Genomic DNA, 19,928 nt, shown 5'->3' with positions numbered 1-19,928 from the left:
CTCAATCATCCAATACAATAGAAAAACTTAGCTAATATCTTAAATATTGAATCACACAAGAAAATATGGAATAACATCACCCGGAGCAAGGAAGGAGGGATGAAAGTGAAGAAATCCACTTTCTTGAATGAAATCTTGAAAAAGGAGGAGAAATCTTCAATAATCTTGTGAAAATTCGCCTTTGATTATGATAGGATACCACTGGGAAGAACAAGCTCAAACACTGATTTTATTGAATATGGAATGATTACAAGTGCTAAAAAAATATTAAAGCCTGTAAACAAGAACAATGACTTAGACTCTTACTCAATTTTTGCCTAAGCTCTACCCTCCCTCCCACCTTTATTTATAGTTACTCCCTAACTAATTCCCTCCCCTTATGTGCCATAGTAACAGAAATCTATTAATGCACCTATTTCTCAATCCTTCCGGACACTTCTAGACCGGTGGCCTATCATTGTCGCCAGGTACCAAGGACACCTTGTCCTCAAGGTGGATGTTGGAAAAGCATCGCCGGCTAGAATAAACTGATTACCATGAAGCCTCAACTATTGGACGGTCTTCCCCTTCTGGATGTAAGGTTTTTACCATGGTTTTAAGGGAAATCACCGTCTTGTGAAGACTTTCGTCTCCCTTCAAAGTAAACCATTTGTCTCCCATTCTAAATCACATGGTTAACCCCTTCCAGTTCTCCTCCATATCTCCCAAACTACGAAGCCACTGCATTCCTAACACTACATCGGTACAACCCATCGCCAACGATAGGAAATTGTCCACGATAGTCAACCCCTACACTTCAACTACTACCCTTTTACAAATTCCCCTTCCCTTAACGGGTTGACCCATACCCATTATTATGCCATAATTGATAGTCGCCTTGGTTGGTATATTAGCGTGTATTATTAGAAATTATTTACTTACTGCAATTTAGGTAGTTTCCTTGTACATAACAGCTAGTTTCCATGTATACTTTGTATCCTAAAATAACTTCTATAAAGAAAAATCAAGACACACGAGAAATTCATTCAGCAAAAATATTGTCATGGTATCAGAGCCCTTCCTTGTGCGTGTGATTCTCGGTGATTGACTCTTAGTTTGTAGTAATCGGTGGGTACTTCTCAGGGATCGTCTCCATTCTTCGAACTTCCTTCGTGAACAGTCTTGCGCCCCGGTCTTGCTCCTCGGTGTCGTCACTTAGTTCACGTCTCTTAGGTCGCATCGCACCCCAGTTGGCATCGTCTCTCGGTGTCGTCTCTCAGTTCGCGTTTCTCAGGTCGCGTCGCACCAGATTTCTCGCATCTTCGGTGTCGAGCTATAGACTCTTCGGTGTCGAGTTGGGAATTTACAGGTTACACTCGGTTTTTACCATTTGTTTGGACTTGCCGTTGGATTGTATTGTTAAGCAGTGGTATTATTTGGGCTATAATTAATTATTAGTTGGGCTGAATTCTTTGGATTGGGCAGAATTTATTTGGTTAAAATTGTGATTATTAGTTGGATCATACACAATTCACTCATGTTCACTGAAAAGAATGAATCTATTTGCATTCGTTTTACTGAAAAGAATTATTCTTCATGGGCATTTCATTTTCAATTATTGGTCGAAGGCAAAGGTGATTTGTGGGGACATATTGATGGAATTCTTCCGCCTCCTGATCAGGAGAAGTATAAAGAAAAGTATCTTGCTTGGAAAACTAAAGATTCTCGACTTATGGCTTAGATCATTGGATCGGTTGATGAGCAGATTATCCTTAATCTCAAGCCTTACAAGTTAGCCCATGCTATGTGGGAATTCTTAAAAAAAAGTTTATACTCAAAGTAATAATGCTCAACGACTTCAATTGGAGTTTGAATTAGCAAATTTCTCTCAGGAGTCGCGTTCCATTGAAGAGTATTATTCAGGATTCTCTAATCTTTGGGCTGAGTACACAGATATTATCTATGTTTCGGTTTCACCGGATAGTTTAGAGGCTGTCCAAGTAGTGGATGAAATCACCAAAAGGGATCAATTTCTTATGAAATTGCAAACAGAATTTGAATCCATCCGATCCAACCTTATGAACCGTGAGTCTATTCCATCACTGGATGGTTGTTTGGGTGAATTATTGAGGGAGGAGCAACGTCTTATCACTCGTACTTCTTTGGAGCAGCAGCAGAATCATGTAGCACCGGTTCCTGTTGCTTATGTGGCTCAAGGAAAATTCAGGCCTCGAGTTATGTCTAGTGTGCAATGTTATAGTTGTAAGGGGTATGGTCACATTGCTCTTCAATGTCCTAAAAATTTTTGTAATTATTGTAAGAAGTCTGGCCATGTAATTAAGGAGTGCCCCACTCGTCCTCGCGCAAGACTGGAACAAATTATGTTACTGCTGCCACTTTAGCCGCTAGTTCTGCTCCACCACCTGTTCCCGTTCAAGTTCCAGCCTCTCCCCACTCTTCCCAAACTTCCATAACTCCTGAGATGATTCAACAAATGGTTATCTCTGCTTTGTCTGCTTTGGGTGTATCAGGTAATCCGACCTCTACTTTCTCTCCTTGGTTATTAGACTCTGGTGCATCTAACCATATGACTCACGATCCTCGATTGCTTAGTAACCTTAGACCATACAATAGACCTTTCAATATACACACTGCCGATGGTAACACTATTCCTGTCTTAGCTGTGGGAGACATATCACCAGATTTGTCTAATGTTTTAGTCTCTCCTAATTTATCAACTAATCTTCTATTTGTCAGACAACTTGTTGATAATAATTGTACTGTCTCTTTTTCTTCCTCTGATTGTCATGTGCAGGATCAGGTGTCTGGAAGGACGATCATGAAGGGACCTAAGGAGGGACGTCTATTTCCTATATCACCGAATCCTGTTCCATTTACTTCTTTTGTTTGTAATTCTGCTACTTTAGATGTTTTTGATTGACATAAGAAATTAGGTCATCCCAATTTGCATGTGCTAAAACACTAGCTAAACTCGGGTTTGCTTGGTAATAAAATTACTGCTTTGGTCATTTCTCTTGATTGTACTTCATGTAGGCTTGCTAAAAGTAAAGTTTTACCATTCCCGTCTCATGATTCTCGTGCTTTGCATATTTTCGATATTATTCATAGTGATGTATGAGATCTTACACCTGTGGTATCTCATACTCATTATAAATATTTGTTACTTTTATTGATGATTATAGTCGATTTACTTGGATTTATTTTCTTCGTGCAAAGAGTGAGGTCTTCTCTGCCTTTCAAGCCTTTCTTGCTCTAATCGACAATCAATTCTTGTCTTCCATTCACTCAGTTTTTTATATGAAAGATCTTGGTCAGCTTACTTACTTTCTTGGCTTAGAGGAACATACTACATCACATGGTCTCTTCTTGAATCAACATAAATATATTAAGACTTGATTGGATTAGCTGATCTCTCTGAAGCCTCCACAATTGATACGCCGCTGGAGCTTAATGTTAAATATCGAAAGGCTGAAGGAGATATTCTTCCAGATCCTACTCCTTATTAAAGGTTGGTTCGTAGTCTCATCTATCTCACTATCACACGTCCGGATATTTCATTTGCAGTTCATACTGTAAGTAAGTTTATGGACGCCCCTCGTCATCTTCTTATGGTGACTGTCCGTCGCATTATTCGCTATCTTATTGGAAGTCCTCATCGTGGTCTCTTTTTCCCTCGAGGGACGTCTCTTGAGCTCACAGCTTACAGTGATGCTGACTGGGCTAGTTGTCCTGATTTTCATCGTTCTACTACTGGGTGGTGTATTTTTTTTGGTGACGCTTTTATTTCTTGGAAATGTAAGAAACAGGACTGTGTTTGTAAGTCCTCCACTGAGGCTGAATACCGAGCTATGTCGGCTGCATGCTCTGAGATTTTGTGGTTACGTGGTCTTCTTGCCGAACTTGGTTTCTCTCAGTCACAACCTACGCCTCTTCATGGTGACAACACTAGTGCTATTCAGATTGTTGCCAATCCTGTGTATCATGAACGCACCAAACATATTGAAGTGGATTGTGATGCAGGATGAAAAGGGGATTCTTGCAGAGTAATTAAATAGCAGAAGAAGGGAAGAGGGAGAGAAACCGAGAAGAGGACAAACAGGAGAAGAAACCAGGGGAAGAGAGGGGAGGGAGAAAAATGGCTGCAAGCCAAACAATATTTCAATTCTAATTCATCATCGTCTACTAAAATTACAACTGAAAACCAAATAAATAGTAAAAGCATAATCTTACCAGTGATGGGCTTGAGCCAAACCAATAATACAAGCCCAATAACTAGAAAAAGTAAAATAGTGCGATAATAATATAAGTGATGTCCGCATCAATTCTCCCGGGGTGGAAGAAAAAACTCGACTCCTTCGAGTGAACAAATGACAAAGAGCTACCGTCAATCTTCAATGTCTAAACTCATAACACGGTAGACGATCTTTTTGAAGAACCAAATATCTGAACTCCACGGTTGATAACAATGCAAATGACAACTTGTCCTGAAGAATATGATTCGACCAAGGCGGACGATCCCTCATTTTAATCAAGTACCGACATTGGACTCCAAATAACTAGTACTCCTGCAACTCATCTCCAAAATCTTCACATGATTGCGCATAATGTGGAGCATCATAAGAACGTTGATCTACCCAACAATTAAAGAAACACCGATTCTCTCCATCAATGGTTAACACAACCTGTTTATCTAAAATTACATCAATTTTATCTTTGTGTGCTGCGACATGTTGTATTCGAATAGACATAGCAAAAGATTCGGTGTGGGAGTTCTCAGGTAGAGATAGAAAAGGATCAACAAAAGTGATAAAATAGCCATTGTAAGTATCGAAGTCCTTAATAAATAAAATAGGGTGATGGTCATAATGTGACAAAAGATCATTGACATAGGTATTTTGACCAACATGCTTTGAAATTTTAAAAAGACCAGCATTACACGCTTGCAATATAACATAATCCCCAATATTAAATTCAAAGTGTTGTTTATGCCAATCAACTCGAGGTTTATATATTGCTTTACTTGCTTCAAATTGTTTATTGATCTCAATATGCAAGTTATGAAAATGTGATACAACTACCTCAACTGACATAGACACACAAGCATGTGGGTGCATGGGAATAAGGTGTAGAGGTTTCAAAGGTTCACAACCAAGAATAACTTCAAAGGGTTTTAGACCTAAAGACCAGTTCACAGGATCGTTATATGCATTTTGAACAATTGGAGGGATCAAGTCCCAATTCCCAAGATTTTTCTGGACTAGAGACTGTAATAAATTGTCAGAATTTTGGTTAGCACTTTTGTTTTGACAATCAATTTGAGGTTGGTCAGTGGTGGATAATTTTGCCTTAGTGTTAACCACAGGCGACTGGATTTTTCAAGGGTGACTGGTGACATCATCAAGCTCTTTAACTTGGGTAAGGGTATGACATATAATATGCGATCAAGAATTGTCGGAGATAAGGAGTATAGTATCCAAAGTCTCGGCAAGAGTCTGGATTCCATCTAAGGAAGTGTCCTCACTACCATCCAAGTCATCAAAATCTTCAAGTTTAGGTTCATAGACTAGATCTTCTAACGGCTCCTCTATTACATTCTTTCGTTCTTCCATGACTAAGGTTCGATTAGGACATTTAGAAGAAATGTGACCAAAGTCTTTAGAGTTGACGCACAACAAGTGAGAAGAAGACCTTGGAGTTTCAGAAATTCTACCCTGATTTTTCAAGATTGGAGAACCATTAGAAGAGGGAGGTCCTAGAAGGGACTTAACAGGAGGAGGTGGAGCCAATGAAGCCAAATGATAATTATCAAAAATTCTACCCTTATTTTTCAAAATTGGATGAGCATCAAACGGGGGAGGTCCTAGAAGGGACTTAACGAGAGGAAGTGGAGCCAATGACACCGAAAGATGATTGTCAATATGCGTTCTACATGGAGAAGAAGATCTTGAACTATCACGACCTTTACAATTATTTTTCCAAATAGGAGGAACATTAGACGGAGAAGGTTTTATGATAAACTTATGATGAGGCGACGCTAATGAGATGGGTGAAAGACAATGACCACGCTTTTCATATGGAGTACTAATAATCAACTCATAATCTCGAGCTGAAGAGTAAGCGTGATCAAGAGTAGTGACACCTCAAAGGAAAAGCTCGCGCTTAAGATCATCTCTCAGACCTTGGCTAAACCTACTCAAAGTCGTGCTCTCATCCTCAATTAAATGACATTTGGTTCGAAATTCCTCAAATTGCGCGATATACTCAGTCACTAATTGATTTCCTTATTTAAGGGCATTCCATTAAATAAGAATTTCAAAATTATCTCGTTCTCGCTCACGAATTTGATCCCTATTCCTATCTCTATCCTTACGATCGGGTCGAAAGTATTTTTGATTACCTTATCGACGATGTTGTCTATTATGCGACATCTTAGAATTATCAAAATAAATTGAATGAGGAATGTGTTTAAAATTTTTCAAACTAACAGATAGGGCCTTACTCTCTTCAAGAGTAGCGGTCATTTGAGTTTGAATAGCCGCTATTTGTCGGGTGAGTGCATCGAATTGAAAAGGGTCCATGTTTAAGATACTGGAGTTAGAAGTGACAAGATGACCAATATGTAACTACATGCACTGTAACAGCAACTTAATGACATGCAATAGAGAGATCAATGAACAAAAAGTGCAAGTAATGGAAAATGAAAATTTGAGCTATTTTTTATTATTTTTTTATTTTTTTAAATAAATGTTGGGATTAAAATCCAAATATATCAAGCTAATACTGCTGGTATATGTAAAATAACAAAGCAAGGGTCAAATACTAGTCAAACCCTAATCACATAAAATAAGCAAGGTAAAAGTGAGATTTAACGAGGTTAATGGATCCAACTACGTAAGTTTAGGTAGAAACTAGATCAGCAGCAGCACAAAAATATTGATGCAATTTTAAAACGAAGCGGTAATATAAACCAAATATAAATAAAAACAGTAACTTCCCTTTCGTCCGTTGAAGTAGCTGTGTCAAATCAACAGGAATAAAAAGAGGTACCTGCAAATAATAGAAAATACGTTTTCTTTTCACTTCCTTTTTTTTTTTGGACGTTCTCTCTTCTGATTCTGATTTTTTTTTCACTTTTTTTTTTTTAACTAAACAGACAAATAAAACCCTCTTAAAATTACAAAAAGGGGTTGTGATAAACAAGACCACTTTAACAGGGTCACATGAATTTTTAGGTAGTGGGCTAGATGAATTTTGGATAATGGGTATTAGGCCCCTTTTTTTTTTTTTTTTTTTTTTTTTTTTTTTTTTTTTTTATTATGTTGGACTTGGTTTATAGCTGTATAGGATTGATGCCTGTACATCTCCAGGCCCTTCTAATAGACCAGAGGCCGAACTGATGCAAGGTCGAAATGGCGAAGTCAAAAATCAAGAATTCCAAAGGCAATTGGTCGGGTGAATGGAGGCGCCAAAGAGCAAGCAGATTTCTCCAATAGCTACAGGCTATGGGTCCTCGGCGCGAGGTGGTTCTAGGATGAGAAGCAGCGACCACAAGCAAATCCAACAATTGCTCCCGCTGCCTTCTTCAAACCCAAAACGTCTGCTGCAAAACAATGCTGCCGGCACAATCGCGAAAATCTACCGCAGCTGTCACCAGTAATCCCCACAATCAGCGGCTCACATACCCAAACTGATAACACAGTAAGCGAGCAATTTCACTACCCGTCGGCTACTCAATTTGGGAAGATGCTTTGTGATTCACAGGTAGCAGCTTTGTGTAAGGTGTTGGCGAGATGTGGGTAGCAGCTATCGATCGGTGTGGTTGCAGGTTATTGAAGGGTTTCTGTTACTTGAAGTTGCTGGCGGTTCTGCCTGCGATAATAGTGGGTGGTGGTTGGATCTGTGCGTATTGGTTTTGAGTTCAGGTTAGGGATAAAAGATTTGGGCGGAAGGTTATAACCTTGACAGTTGGTGGTAGTTTCTGGTGATGACGGTTTTGGATTTTGCAGTAGCCGGTTTGAAGTGTGGATAATATGATGTGGGGAGTTCGATTGCTGTGGGGAATTGCAGCAGATGGTTGCTGGGGATTTGGTCAGTGTATAGGTAATAGATGAAGACGGTAACGGGGTGGTTTGTATATTCGATTAGGTTTCAGTACATGTTCCAGTAAGCAAATTTAAGCAGCACCTTAACAAAAGAAACCAGGTTTTAGCTCTGATACCACTTTGATGCAGGATAAAAAGGGGATTCCTGCAGAGTAATTAAACAACAGAAGAAGGGAAGAGGGAGAGAAACCAAGAGGAGGGAGAAGAGGAGAAGAAACCAGGGGAAGAGAGGGGAGGGAGAAAAACGGCTGCAAGCCAAACAATATTTCAATTCTAATTCATCACCGTCTACTGAAATTACAACTGAAAACCAAATAAATAGTAAAAGCATAACCGTACTAGTGATGGGCTTGGGCCAAACCAATAATACAAGCTCAATAACTAGAAAAAGTAAAATAGTGCGATAATAATATAATTGATGTCCGTATCAGATTGTCACTATATTCGGAATGCCTATGATTCCAAGGTCATCGCTCTTCCCCATGTTTTCACTTCTCAACAAGTCGCAGATATTTTCACCAAATCTCTAACTCGCCACCGTCTTAATTATCTCGTCAGCAAATTGATGCTTGTGGACTCCCCAACATCAATTTGAGGGGGGGTATTAGCGTGTATTATTAGAAATTATTTAGAAATTATTTACTTACTGCAATTTAGGTAGTTTCCTTGTACATAATAGCTAGTTTCCATGTATACTTTGTATCCTAAAATAACTTCTATAAAGAAAAACCAAGACACACGAGAAATTCATTCAGCAAAAATATTGTCATGTTAGTCCCAGTTTTTGTACCAATTCTACCTTTCAATTTTCAATCAATCTACTTGTACAAAGTAGGTTAACAAAGTTTGTTGACAAAATCAATGTTGGCAAGATCTAGGCCGTTAATCTGTTTTGAATTCAAAAACTGTTTTTGAAATGAGTGATAAAGATATTGCCAACTCATATTTTGTCAACCAACTTTGTCATCCTCCTTTGTAGGTGTAGCATTACTCTTCAATTTTATAGTGCCCGGTGTAGAAAGTCTGACCACATTGTTAAGAGATAATTCTATCGTGTCCTTCACCTTTATAGGTTTCTCCGCAGTTTGCCCGTAAGTTCCTTCTTTCTCTTCCTCTCCACATTCCCCTTCTACCAACAGCACACGGAGCTCACAATTTCGACATTGGTGGCCTACCGTGTACTTCTCTTCGCACTTGAAGCACAATCCCTTGTCCCGCCTCATCTGCCACTCAACATTTATCAAATGCTTGACTGGATATTCTCGTTGATTGCTAGAAGTTTTCTCCTTCACGGTGATGGTTTTTGTTGGGAATGTCTGGAGTATCTTGGCCTTTGATCAAATTTGAGATGAATTGGGTTCCATTGATTCATGGGCTGTGGGCTGAAAGTTGTTAAGTACTAGATTCTTATCCTCAATCTTCTGGGCAACTTCTTCAATTGGGCCTAACCCTTTGGCCCAGTAACCTCACCTCAGCCCTTACTTGTGGCCTGAGCCCATTAACAAAGGTGCTCTCTAGCACTTAGGGTGCGTTTGATTACATTTATTTTCCATGAAAAATATCAGTTTTTCACCTAAATTCTTACTTACAGTGTTTGATTACTATTTTTTTCTATGGAAAATATTTTCCAACTTTTGAAAATATGCCTAATTTTCCTTATTTTTAAGGAAAATATTTTTCTTGGGTGAAGGTGGTTTTTATTTTCCTCGTAACAAGGAAAACATTTTCTTTTTTAGGTGATATTTTCCATGTCAATCAAACACATTCTTAGTCAAAAATTCCCTTCAAAGGCATGGCCAGCACCTCAAATTCCCTTCAAAAATCTACCACCGTCCTCCTTTGTTTTATGGCCAAAAGTTTCTCACAGAAGTTCGGCGTCGACCGGAATCGCAGTAGCTACTGTTCTCTAATTTGCGGCCACGACTGAATGGGAGCTCTGGCTTCAGTCCATTGTAGCCACGACAATGCATCGTCGTCCAAGCTGACTGCAATTGTTCCCAGTTTCTCCCGTTTAGTAAGCCCATTTACTTTGAAATACCTCTCTGCCCGAAACAGCCAACCGTTTGGGTTTTCTCCACTGAAAACGGATATCTCTAGTTTTCACACCCGTCGCTAGTGTTCCTCTTCCTAGCTCTGCATCGTGTTGGTTATAGTCCCTCCATAACTGGCTTCCCCAACTCCTTCCTGCCACTTTCCTGGTTTAACTACATGGTGCTCCTTTGCGATTTTCGGCTGCTCCGGTCCTCCTGTCACACTCGATTTCTCCATCGATTTCCTTGTCTCCTCCATCGCCTGCATTATTGTTGCCACGTTTTGAGCTAGCTGCTCCATTGTTTTTCCCATGCCTCGCATCTCTGCCCTCATCTCCTCTAATTCCTTCTCTACAGTGTCGATGCGGCCGTCTATTTTCTTTTGTGCCATCGGAAAGACCTGCTTTGATACCATTCGATAGGATACCATCGCGAAGAACAAGCTCAAACACTGATTTTATTGAATATGGATCGATTACAAGTGCTAAAAAAATATTAAAGCCTGTAGAAGGCTGTGAACAAGAACAATAACTCAGACTCTTACTCAATTTTTGCCTAGGCTCTACCCTCCCTCCCACCTTTATTTATAGCTACTCCCTAACTAATTCCCTCCCTTCACGTGCCATAGTAACAGAAATCTGTTGATGCACTTATTTCTCAATCCTTCCGGACCCTTCTAGAACCGGCGGTCTATCAGATTGATGAATTGGCTTCGTTATTTGCCTCCAAAATATATAGAATATATGAATTTTAGGTCTAGGGAGGTCTCCTATGTTCAGGACGAATTATAGTATTGAAAGGATGCCTAGAAGATTGTTACCAAAGTAGAATTTTAACTGGAAAGGAAACAAAATCTCGCCTCAGAGATGTACTATGCGATCACATAGTACAAATGGAAGCGGCCGCATAGAAGAAATCATAGCTGGACCTGGGGCCCTGGAGGCCTAGACGCGGCCGCATTGGTATAATATTTTTTGCTGGACAACTTTCAGCATTTTGGTCATAGCTTTTTCTCCCGATATCCAATTAAGGTAATTCAAAGTGCATTGAAAAGCAAATCAAAAGGGCTACAAATCTTCCAGCAATATCATTTTTCCAATTCTAACATTTCTACGTCGAAAATGGGTCTCAAATAGAAACTGAAAATTTGAATTTTAACTCTTTCGGCTGAATGTTGACGTGTGATAATATTTTGACCATGCTTCATCCCTTTAACTTCTTTCCTTGTCTTATTAACCTTAGCACTCTCAAATCTTCATCGTGAGGTCCGACACAACTTTTGAGTATTTGCACTTTAGTCCCCTAACTTTGAATTTGCTTCATTTTAGCCATTTTCTATTCTTTCTTTCAATTCTGTTCCCAAACATAAGGTTTTCCTACTAAAAGCAATAAATAAGAAATGAGGCACTAATCCATCCAATCATTAACAAAATATCATTATTTAGGACCCCGAATAAGTGTGGAAACTACACTTATTAATGACCAACCTGCTAGAATACTCTGAACTGATCTGCTAAAGTACTTGCTGCAGGTTGTGGTTACCTCATTTGTTAACTGGCAGCATTTTTTTTCTTTTTCTGATTATTGATAAGTAGCTTGCCCAGTTGTCTTATCATTTTTACTAAGTCTCCTGCATGTGTACCATAAGCCATATATTACAGGCATGCAAGCCTTAAAAGTGTCGAATTGTTGTGGGTGTGCTGAAATTGAACCAGGCCTTTTTTGTAATCTTATTGACATAGTTGAGTAGTCTGTTGTATTCCTGTATTCTCATGATGCCATTTGCTTTATCACCGCTTGATCATGGTCGTCTATTATAATCTCATTGAAAACATTGACTCTGATCACAACAGCTTTATTTTGTTTATCTTAAGTGGGTTGAAAAAGCCTCCACACTATATTTTCTACTCCTATTCGATTTTAGATATCTATAAACCTATTTGATTTTGCGTAAAATCAAGTTTTTAGTAGATTTTTGATAAAAAGTTGATGAATTTGTGCTTGAAAGGTTGATAAAGGTTGTGGATCTCATGAAATGTGGCTAAAATTATCTATTGACTTTGACTTAATTTTTTATCAAATTTTTTAGCTAAACCAAACAGGGGCTTTATGTCATTCATACTTCCATTATCACTACCTCATTTCATAGGGTTTGCTAGTTTTATGCCCTTTATTGTTAACCTAAGTCTTTTATTTTAATATGTAGTAAAATTGTGTTCTGATACCTTATTGTTCTTTTTAAACAACTAAAACCTTATAGGTCTGTCAATGCAAAAACGACAACCTACTGCAACCAGCTATTATGGTTTTAATAATTTCTGCTAAGGTAATTCTTTCCACCAGACAACATGTGTGCAAATTTATTTTTATTTGGGCATACTGATTTTCTCTCGACAAGGACCAAGTCAAGTTGCATGTTGCTGTGGTACTAAATAAGGACTCTGTGCATGCATGGCCCAGAGCTCCTGTAGGATGTGTGGACCTGGCAACTCCATGTACTAAGACATGACAAATAAACAGCTCCTTTAGCATCACGTGCACCTGCCAATACACAGAATTAGGCACGACAAATAAAGCATTTATGAAGCGTGTTTTCTTCTTTGCAACTAGAATTGCACAGAACCATGTTACATTGACCTGATGGTGGTATTAATTCCCAAAAGCATGCTAGAGAAAAAGGTCAGGAAATCTGGTGTGTGATGTATGCATGCATAGTATACTACTCATTGTACTTTCACTATGTTTTCCTTGATTTCGTATCATTTTATCTTTCCTTGAGAATTTGTGGATATGCTCCTTTAGAGTTCACCCATATAGAAATCTAAAATGCTTTAAATGCCAAGAAGTATTCTCTTATTTTCTCTCTTTTACTCATGTTACAATTATTTGGTAGAATGCTTGTCAAAGCGGATGGTTTTCAGATAGGGATTCAGAAGAACTTTGTATTCTCTTCAAGGAGGTTGCTTAATATTTTTCTTTTGTATTCCATATTTTCATGGTGGGATATTTTATACTATACTGATCTTATTATCTTTTTTTCTGCATATTTAGATGGGAAGCAATTTCTGTTGTGTTTCAAACTTAATCACAGAGCCAAGCAGTTCTGTTTCCATTATCCCAGAAATCATGTCAAGGTAACGTACTTAATATGCTGACTTTGTGAATTGTTTTGTAGTAGTTCCAACTTAATGGGGATGATTATCTGCCTATGCTACAAAAGTTGAAGTACGCATGAACGCATGCCCATCAATTTTGATTTTGTAGAGTTTGGTGGGAACAAGCTGAAAAGCATCCTTACACTCAATAAGCTTAGTGCAAGCTAGTAATTTTAGTATTGGTTGATCTACTAGTCAGTGAATGACTCTATATTACTGGAGATATTCTTGCAGAAAAATCTGATGATGATGATGTAAAAAGAAAAATAAACACGTCATAAGAAAAATAAACAAGTCATAAGCTCTTCTTCAATGGGATGGTAATAAATATGAATTGAAGCCGTAAATTGCATGCTTCGAGATTATTGGAAAAAATTACTGACAGAGGTTGAAGACAAAATTTATATATATATATATATATATGCCCCTTCTCTAAATCGTTGAGCTTTTAAATGAAGTGGTTTATGCAAAGGTTATAGGTTCAAGTCTTGTTGCACCAGTTTATGAAAATTATGATCGCTTGAAGCATTTGATGAAGAAATGATCTGGCTTGCATGTAATCGGGATTGTTAGCTTGCATGTAAGGGCGACTGTTGAATGCAAAATTTACACAAAAAATATGTCCATCGTTTACTTCTCTACTTATCCTTCTAGGATTTTTCACAGTCATGCTGATGACAGCCTCGTAATCATCTTCATTTTTTAATTGTCTAGATGAATGGTAAAGGTGGCAATAGAGTCAATCTTTTCATATTCGTCTCTTATGTTTTTTTTCCATTAGTAAGTGAAGTGAAGTTTGATGGGTGGCATGCCTCGTTATTATTATTTTTAATTTATTTATCTTCAATTGCACTAATTAAGTAACTGGGTACTTGCTTGCAATGGAAAAGGTGTTGCTCATATTGTTTTAACTCTTTCCTTGTTGCAAAAAAATTTTGTGTGCCCATTCAAGAATTTTTTTTTCTCGAAGTCAGTATAGAGTGATACAGTCGTACTCAGTGCCAGGTTATGTGCAGTGAGTTAACTATATACTACACAACTAGTTCTCATCATATTCATATACTTTCCTTGTGTTCCCTTAGTACAGTAGGTTCAACAAGGTTTACACAGTTGTATATGTATTCATGCGTGTGGTAAAACATCTGGTGCCTTTTGTGTGTCTTGAACCTATATATGTTGTCTTTCTAATTTAAAGGTTTCTCACGAAGAACCGTTATCTTGAGTTTACTTAATTTACAACTTAGCTCACAAACACACACTTGGAAAAATGATTGATTTTTTTTGTCTTATAGACAATACAATAAAGAATGAAAGACATTGTGGTTCTGGTGAATTATTTTTGCCATTGAATGATGCCACTCAAAACATTGTGGCTGTGTGTTTGCATGCAGGTTCTATCCAACAATGAAAATGGGACACATATTTGCTTCTCTTGAGATTAAGGTTGTCTATCTTATCTTCCTCCCCCCTTCCCAATCCCCAGAATTGGATCTCATTACATTTAATTGATAGTATTAATGCACTTTGTGTCTATTTTGAAGCCTGGATATGGTGCTTTTATGAATGACTTCCAAATTTTGAAGAATTCAATTTCTCCTTCAGATGGAATAGTAAGCATCTCCAATGTTAATTCATGTGCTGGATCTTGCATATTCAGGGGAATGCCTTTAATTTGATACTAGTCATGATAAGTATGCATGACACCCAGTAGATGATGTTTTTATGACAAGCTAAGCTTCTCCATCTACTTGGTGTGTTACCTCTAATCATTGTCCATAAAAAGTGCACAAGTCAATTCTGTACTACTTGTAACCTATTTCTGAAAAATTTAGTCATGGTTGCAGAAATGGTACTTTCTATATTTTAATATTTGACAAGGAGTTTAGAGGGTGGCCTTATATTTATTTATGTTTATTAAGTACCAACCGCTGATCATGATATGTCGTCATTTCCTCACAAGTAAATAATTATTGCTTAAAGGTCATTATTATGACTGAGCTTGACCTAGGCTTTTAGTGCTTCTGATGCTTTTGAGCTAAATTGTTAAAAAGTGAAGTTAAATAATTTTGTGATTATAAAAATGCAGTATAACATATAGAGGAAACAATGCTTATCGACTGAATTCGTATGGTAAACTGACCAATGATGTGTCTTGGGATTTAATAATTCAAGAGCAATGATAAGGTAGAAATGTTTTCCGACTGATGATAATGTTGGGCACTGGTTCTTTTCGCCATATTTTTGTAGCTTTTCTGTAATTATAGATGTTCCATTTGGAGTGAGATTATAACAATAAAGTTGCATTTCAGTCTTTCATCTGCAATATTCTAGTGAAATCTAATAACTTTTGTCTAATGGGAAATGCTAAGAGATGTATACTCGACACAGATTTTCAATGATGGGTATTGGAGGCTTTAATTGGGTGTAAATGACTTCTAACCTTTATTCTCTTAGGGCCCCATACTGCTTTAAGAATGAGGTTGGAGGAAATGGAAGCGATTGGATGGAAAATGAACCTCTAAGCAACGGTGACAGTTTTTCCTACTTAGTGCAAGATTAAGAATATAGAAGGGGAGGTATAATGAACGGTATATTCTGTGACTGGTGTCAACAGATTGGAACCTGAGAGCCTTGAAAACTAATAGAAACCATAATCTTCCTTGTGCTTAACTAATATGAAAATCTCGCTGTCCTGTGGAAAGCCTTATTTTATTATTTTTATTTTTTAACTTTTTTTTTTTACCCAAATGCTATATTGTAACGTTTGAAATTTGCACAGCCTCTCTTTACTGTTATTGGTCTGTTCTACACTTCCTATAAAAATAAAAAATAAAATGCATGAAAAAGCATTAGGTAACGACCAAATAAGTTTGAATACCAGGTGTTCAACAACGTAGGAAACAGCAAATTTTAATCCCCAGCAGATAATGATGCATGGTTAATTCTGAATTTATAAGCCATTTCAATAAGCAGCAAGATGAACACAGTTTGCAAGGCATTAGATGATCTATATATTTTCTGAAATATTAAACAATACCTTTTGGATTTCATTTGTATGAAAATAGAGGGATATAATTTATGCATCTCTTGGTTTAAAGAAGTTCATAAATTCCCAAACTAATACTGTTAACCTTCACCATTGCAATTATAAAAGGGACGGGGAGTGATTTGAATTTTAAGGAGCAACATAATTTTAGTAACCATGAATCCTTGATGATTGTTTTGCTGTTAACCCAGTTTTCATAAATTTTAATGATGTATATAACTAGTCTGTAATATTTGGGAAACAATCATGAGTATCAGGTGTTTCTTCTTGATCTATTTTGGGCTTCAGTATATATGAATAATCAGTATCAGGTTTTATGTTAGAAATATTAGCACGGAACTCATAAAGCTCAGCTTAGTTATGTTCACATTTTCAGTGGTTGATATTAAATCATATCTGAATTAAGCTTGTTCCTTTCTCTTTCCGTATCTCTTTACGGATATGAAGGAAAATTTTGATATCAATGGCTTGATCATCTTGTTTTTCTTTTGCATGCAGAGGTTATTTGTTGTGCAAACAGATAATATGGAGACATCTTCATGTCTCATTAGTCCCCCCAAAGTGAAGTAAGCAATTTGTTCCACTGTGTTTACTACTAGTTACATTTAATAAAATTGCTTTTCACTTAATTGTAAATATTCCAAGCATCCCTTTGCATTTCGCTTCGTAGTTTTCTCATAAATGGCAAGGGAGTAGAAAGGAGGACTACTGTGTATGTGGTTAGTTGATTCTTGTGAACTTAATGTAGTACAGTGTTTTTACTATATTAAAGCTAATTATATTCATGAAAGTTCTACAAATATATACCTTTCATTTTCACTAGGACTCTGGACCTCAAAATCCAACAGTTGTGACACGTATGCTTAGATATAGAACAAATCTTCTTCAAGCTGTAGGCGAGTTTAACGGTATGTCTGGTTCTGCTGGTTTTGTTTATGGATATTCTAAAGGCACTTACTATCCATGTTAATCATTGTTGAAGGAAATTATATTGTTGCTGTTGCTTTAATGAGTGTGACATCAATCCCCAGTAGTGACACCCTTCAACAATATGCATATCCTGCTCCTGCAACCATAGATTCAGGTGAGACTTGAAAACGTTCTGGAAAATTTAAAACTGTCAGATTGAGATTGTCAATAGTCAATTTATGATAACAGGAGTCATGAGTTAGATTTTTTTCCCTCTATGTTAGTTCCTGCTAGACTATCTCTTGTTTGTTCGCTAATTTTCTTTTTCCGTCCATGTAGACTCTGAAGTAATTGAAGGACCGTCACAGATATCCCTAAATTGTCCCATTAGGTAACCTTAATTGTTTTTATATCAGATTTTCTGTTTCTGTAAGTTAAACCTTGGCACTTTTTTGGGCACATCTACTTTCTTTACTTTGTGATGCATGTATTCTTGCTTTCTGATCTGAAGGGTAATTGACATCTGTCATGAACTATGAAAACATCGAATGATCGACAGGAGTACGTCACATGTTTGTGTGCAGCTGCAATGTCTGAACATAGTTATCTTGAATTTGGTTTCTAAGATATATTATGCTCATTTTGGGTCATATTTTCTTCGAGGGACAATATGAATAGTTCTTCATCATCATTCCAAGCATCTCAATTCCAACTGCTGCACCTTGAAGTTTGCTGACTAGTTTATCTTCTTTTATAATCTTCAACAGCTTAATACGCATTAAAACTCCTGTCAAAGGACATTTGTGCAAACATCTTCAGGTAAATATGTATATATCTTAATTGTAGAGAAGTTCTCGTCAAGCACAATAGGGAATGCTATACCTTACGATTTTGTATTCTGGGTAACTTCCATAAGGTATAGAAGTATCTTTAGTAGCACTGGCCTAGCTGCATAGTGTGCATAAACATTAGATATTGTAACCATAGTCGAGTCTCAAAATTCTTTGATAGGTCTGTGGGTGAGTTTTGAAACTTTGATCAGAAACTTCCCTTGAAGAATGCAATGAAATATCTTGACAATTGACTTTACTAGAAATCACAGAATCAAGTAGGCTGGAAATCCCCAACTTGGATTATAATTATTAATGATCTAAGAAAATCTGAAAAAGGATAAAAGTCTTTATTATCGTATTTCTGGTGGATTTTCATAACCTTTCCTCTCCTCTCTGCGAATCAGCCTTATTAGACATCTTATTCACTCTCCTTTTCAGTGTTTTGATTTTGAGAACTATGTGAATATAAATTCAAGACGACCATCCTGGCGCTGTCCACAATGTAATCAGCACACCTGCTTCACTGACATCCGCATTAGTCAAAAGATGGTCGAGGCAAGTTTATTTGTATTACTGATTTATTTTTGACTTCCTTTGCTTTCGAGTGATGTTATGAAATTAACCTTTTTTTGTTTGTTTTCCCAGATATTGAAAGAGGTTGGAACAAATATCACTAGGGTAATTGTGTCCTCAGATGGGTCATGGAATGCCACCTCTGAAATTTATGGCAATGAGAAGCCGGAGGATTTGGCCTCCATCTTTGGACAGGATGGGTCTGCACGGCCAGAATCTGATGTTTTGGATCTTACTGTGATAAATGACAGGATAGATTCAAATGACAATCAAGAAACTGAAGATAGAAAAGTTTCCCTGAATGCATGTGCAAATCTGTCTAAAACTCAGAATCTGATGGTTGAGCCTCAAGCGGCTAACACAAACTACATTAATCATGATAGTGTTCCTGTGGAGAATGAGTTCTCTGTTGGATGGGGATCAAATGTTTCTGAACCACAGATTGCCAGTGTTTTTGGGTTCACTCCAAATAATTTTTATTCGTCTCCTAATACGGCTGATGCAATAATTCCAGCTCCTTATTGCGAAGCAGAGACTTTTCATGCCAATGCTCATAATGCCACCTCTGGATCACGAAGTCAAACTCCTTTGCCCCATACGTTACCCTTGCAGCAGTTTCAATATGGAAATCCGACCTCGAGTAATGAGCATGGAAGATTACAGTCAACGACAGGTCATGTAAACAGGACATTAATTGCATTTCAGGCACTCCCTGAACAGGCCCCTGAGCCTGCTCTTCAGCAAATACCTAGAAATTATATGAACACCTTGATTCCTACTGGTTTCTCTACAGTACCTTGTAGTGGAGGAAGTCGGCAGCAACTTTCTAGATCTCATCCAAATCTACTTGAAGTGTCACAGATGGCTTCATCTTCATTACCACAGTACCCTGGAATACAGGTAATAATTATTTCCCAGTTGAAAATTACTTTGCATCCTGGCCATTAAGCCCCTTTTTTGATAACCATTAAAATGAATTTTTGGGGAAAAATGAGTTTTTGAATAGTGTTTTTTGAAGAATGTGTGGTTAATGATTAGGAAAAAGTTTGTTTATGTGCAAAATATTTTATTGTAAAAATGTTGGTTGAAAATGAATTTGAAAAAAAAAAAAAAGTTTTGTTTTAATGGTTGTCTAACAGGGGCTAAAATTTCTTCTCGATGTTTCTTTAATCATGGAATATGTTTGGACTTGAAATGCATGTTTGGTACGCAATTTTTGGACTTGACAATATTAAGAAAAAGCGGCAGCTGAGATCTTGTCTATAATATAGTTGCCACGT

The 19,928-nt window shown here is 37.4% G+C and overlaps 1 protein-coding gene across 3 annotated transcripts in view; it reads left to right on the top strand.

The window, feature by feature from the left end:
- The window catches only part of LOC111407597, a 31,146-nt gene that overhangs the window by 9,231 nt on the left and 1,987 nt on the right, over window positions 1-19,928 (top strand). The window contains exons 3-15 of one of the 3 annotated variants that reach the window (XM_023037197.1): window positions 12,393-12,458; window positions 13,026-13,091; window positions 13,184-13,266; window positions 14,679-14,730; window positions 14,829-14,897; window positions 16,832-16,899; window positions 17,004-17,052; window positions 17,157-17,241; window positions 17,316-17,417; window positions 17,582-17,633; window positions 18,010-18,061; window positions 18,514-18,630; window positions 18,721-19,548. In XM_023037197.1, the coding sequence (XP_022892965.1) occupies window positions 12,393-12,458; window positions 13,026-13,091; window positions 13,184-13,266; window positions 14,679-14,730; window positions 14,829-14,897; window positions 16,832-16,899; window positions 17,004-17,052; window positions 17,157-17,241; window positions 17,316-17,417; window positions 17,582-17,633; window positions 18,010-18,061; window positions 18,514-18,630; window positions 18,721-19,548 (1,689 nt within the window). Of the gene's footprint in view, window positions 1-12,392; window positions 12,459-12,487; window positions 12,812-13,025; window positions 13,092-13,183; window positions 13,267-14,678; window positions 14,731-14,828; window positions 14,898-16,831; window positions 16,900-17,003; window positions 17,053-17,156; window positions 17,242-17,315; window positions 17,418-17,581; window positions 17,634-18,009; window positions 18,062-18,513; window positions 18,631-18,720; window positions 19,549-19,928 lie in introns of those variants that run through there. The other 2 variants (XM_023037199.1, XM_023037198.1) reach the window with 2 other exon arrangements.

The sequence above is a fragment of the Olea europaea genome, chromosome 13, assembly GCF_002742605.1.
Source record: "Olea europaea var. sylvestris chromosome 13, O_europaea_v1, whole genome shotgun sequence".
NCBI lineage: Eukaryota > Viridiplantae > Streptophyta > Magnoliopsida > Lamiales > Oleaceae > Olea > Olea europaea.
Note: the sequence above shows the minus strand (reverse complement) of the source record. Positions and strands in the feature narration are given on the sequence as shown.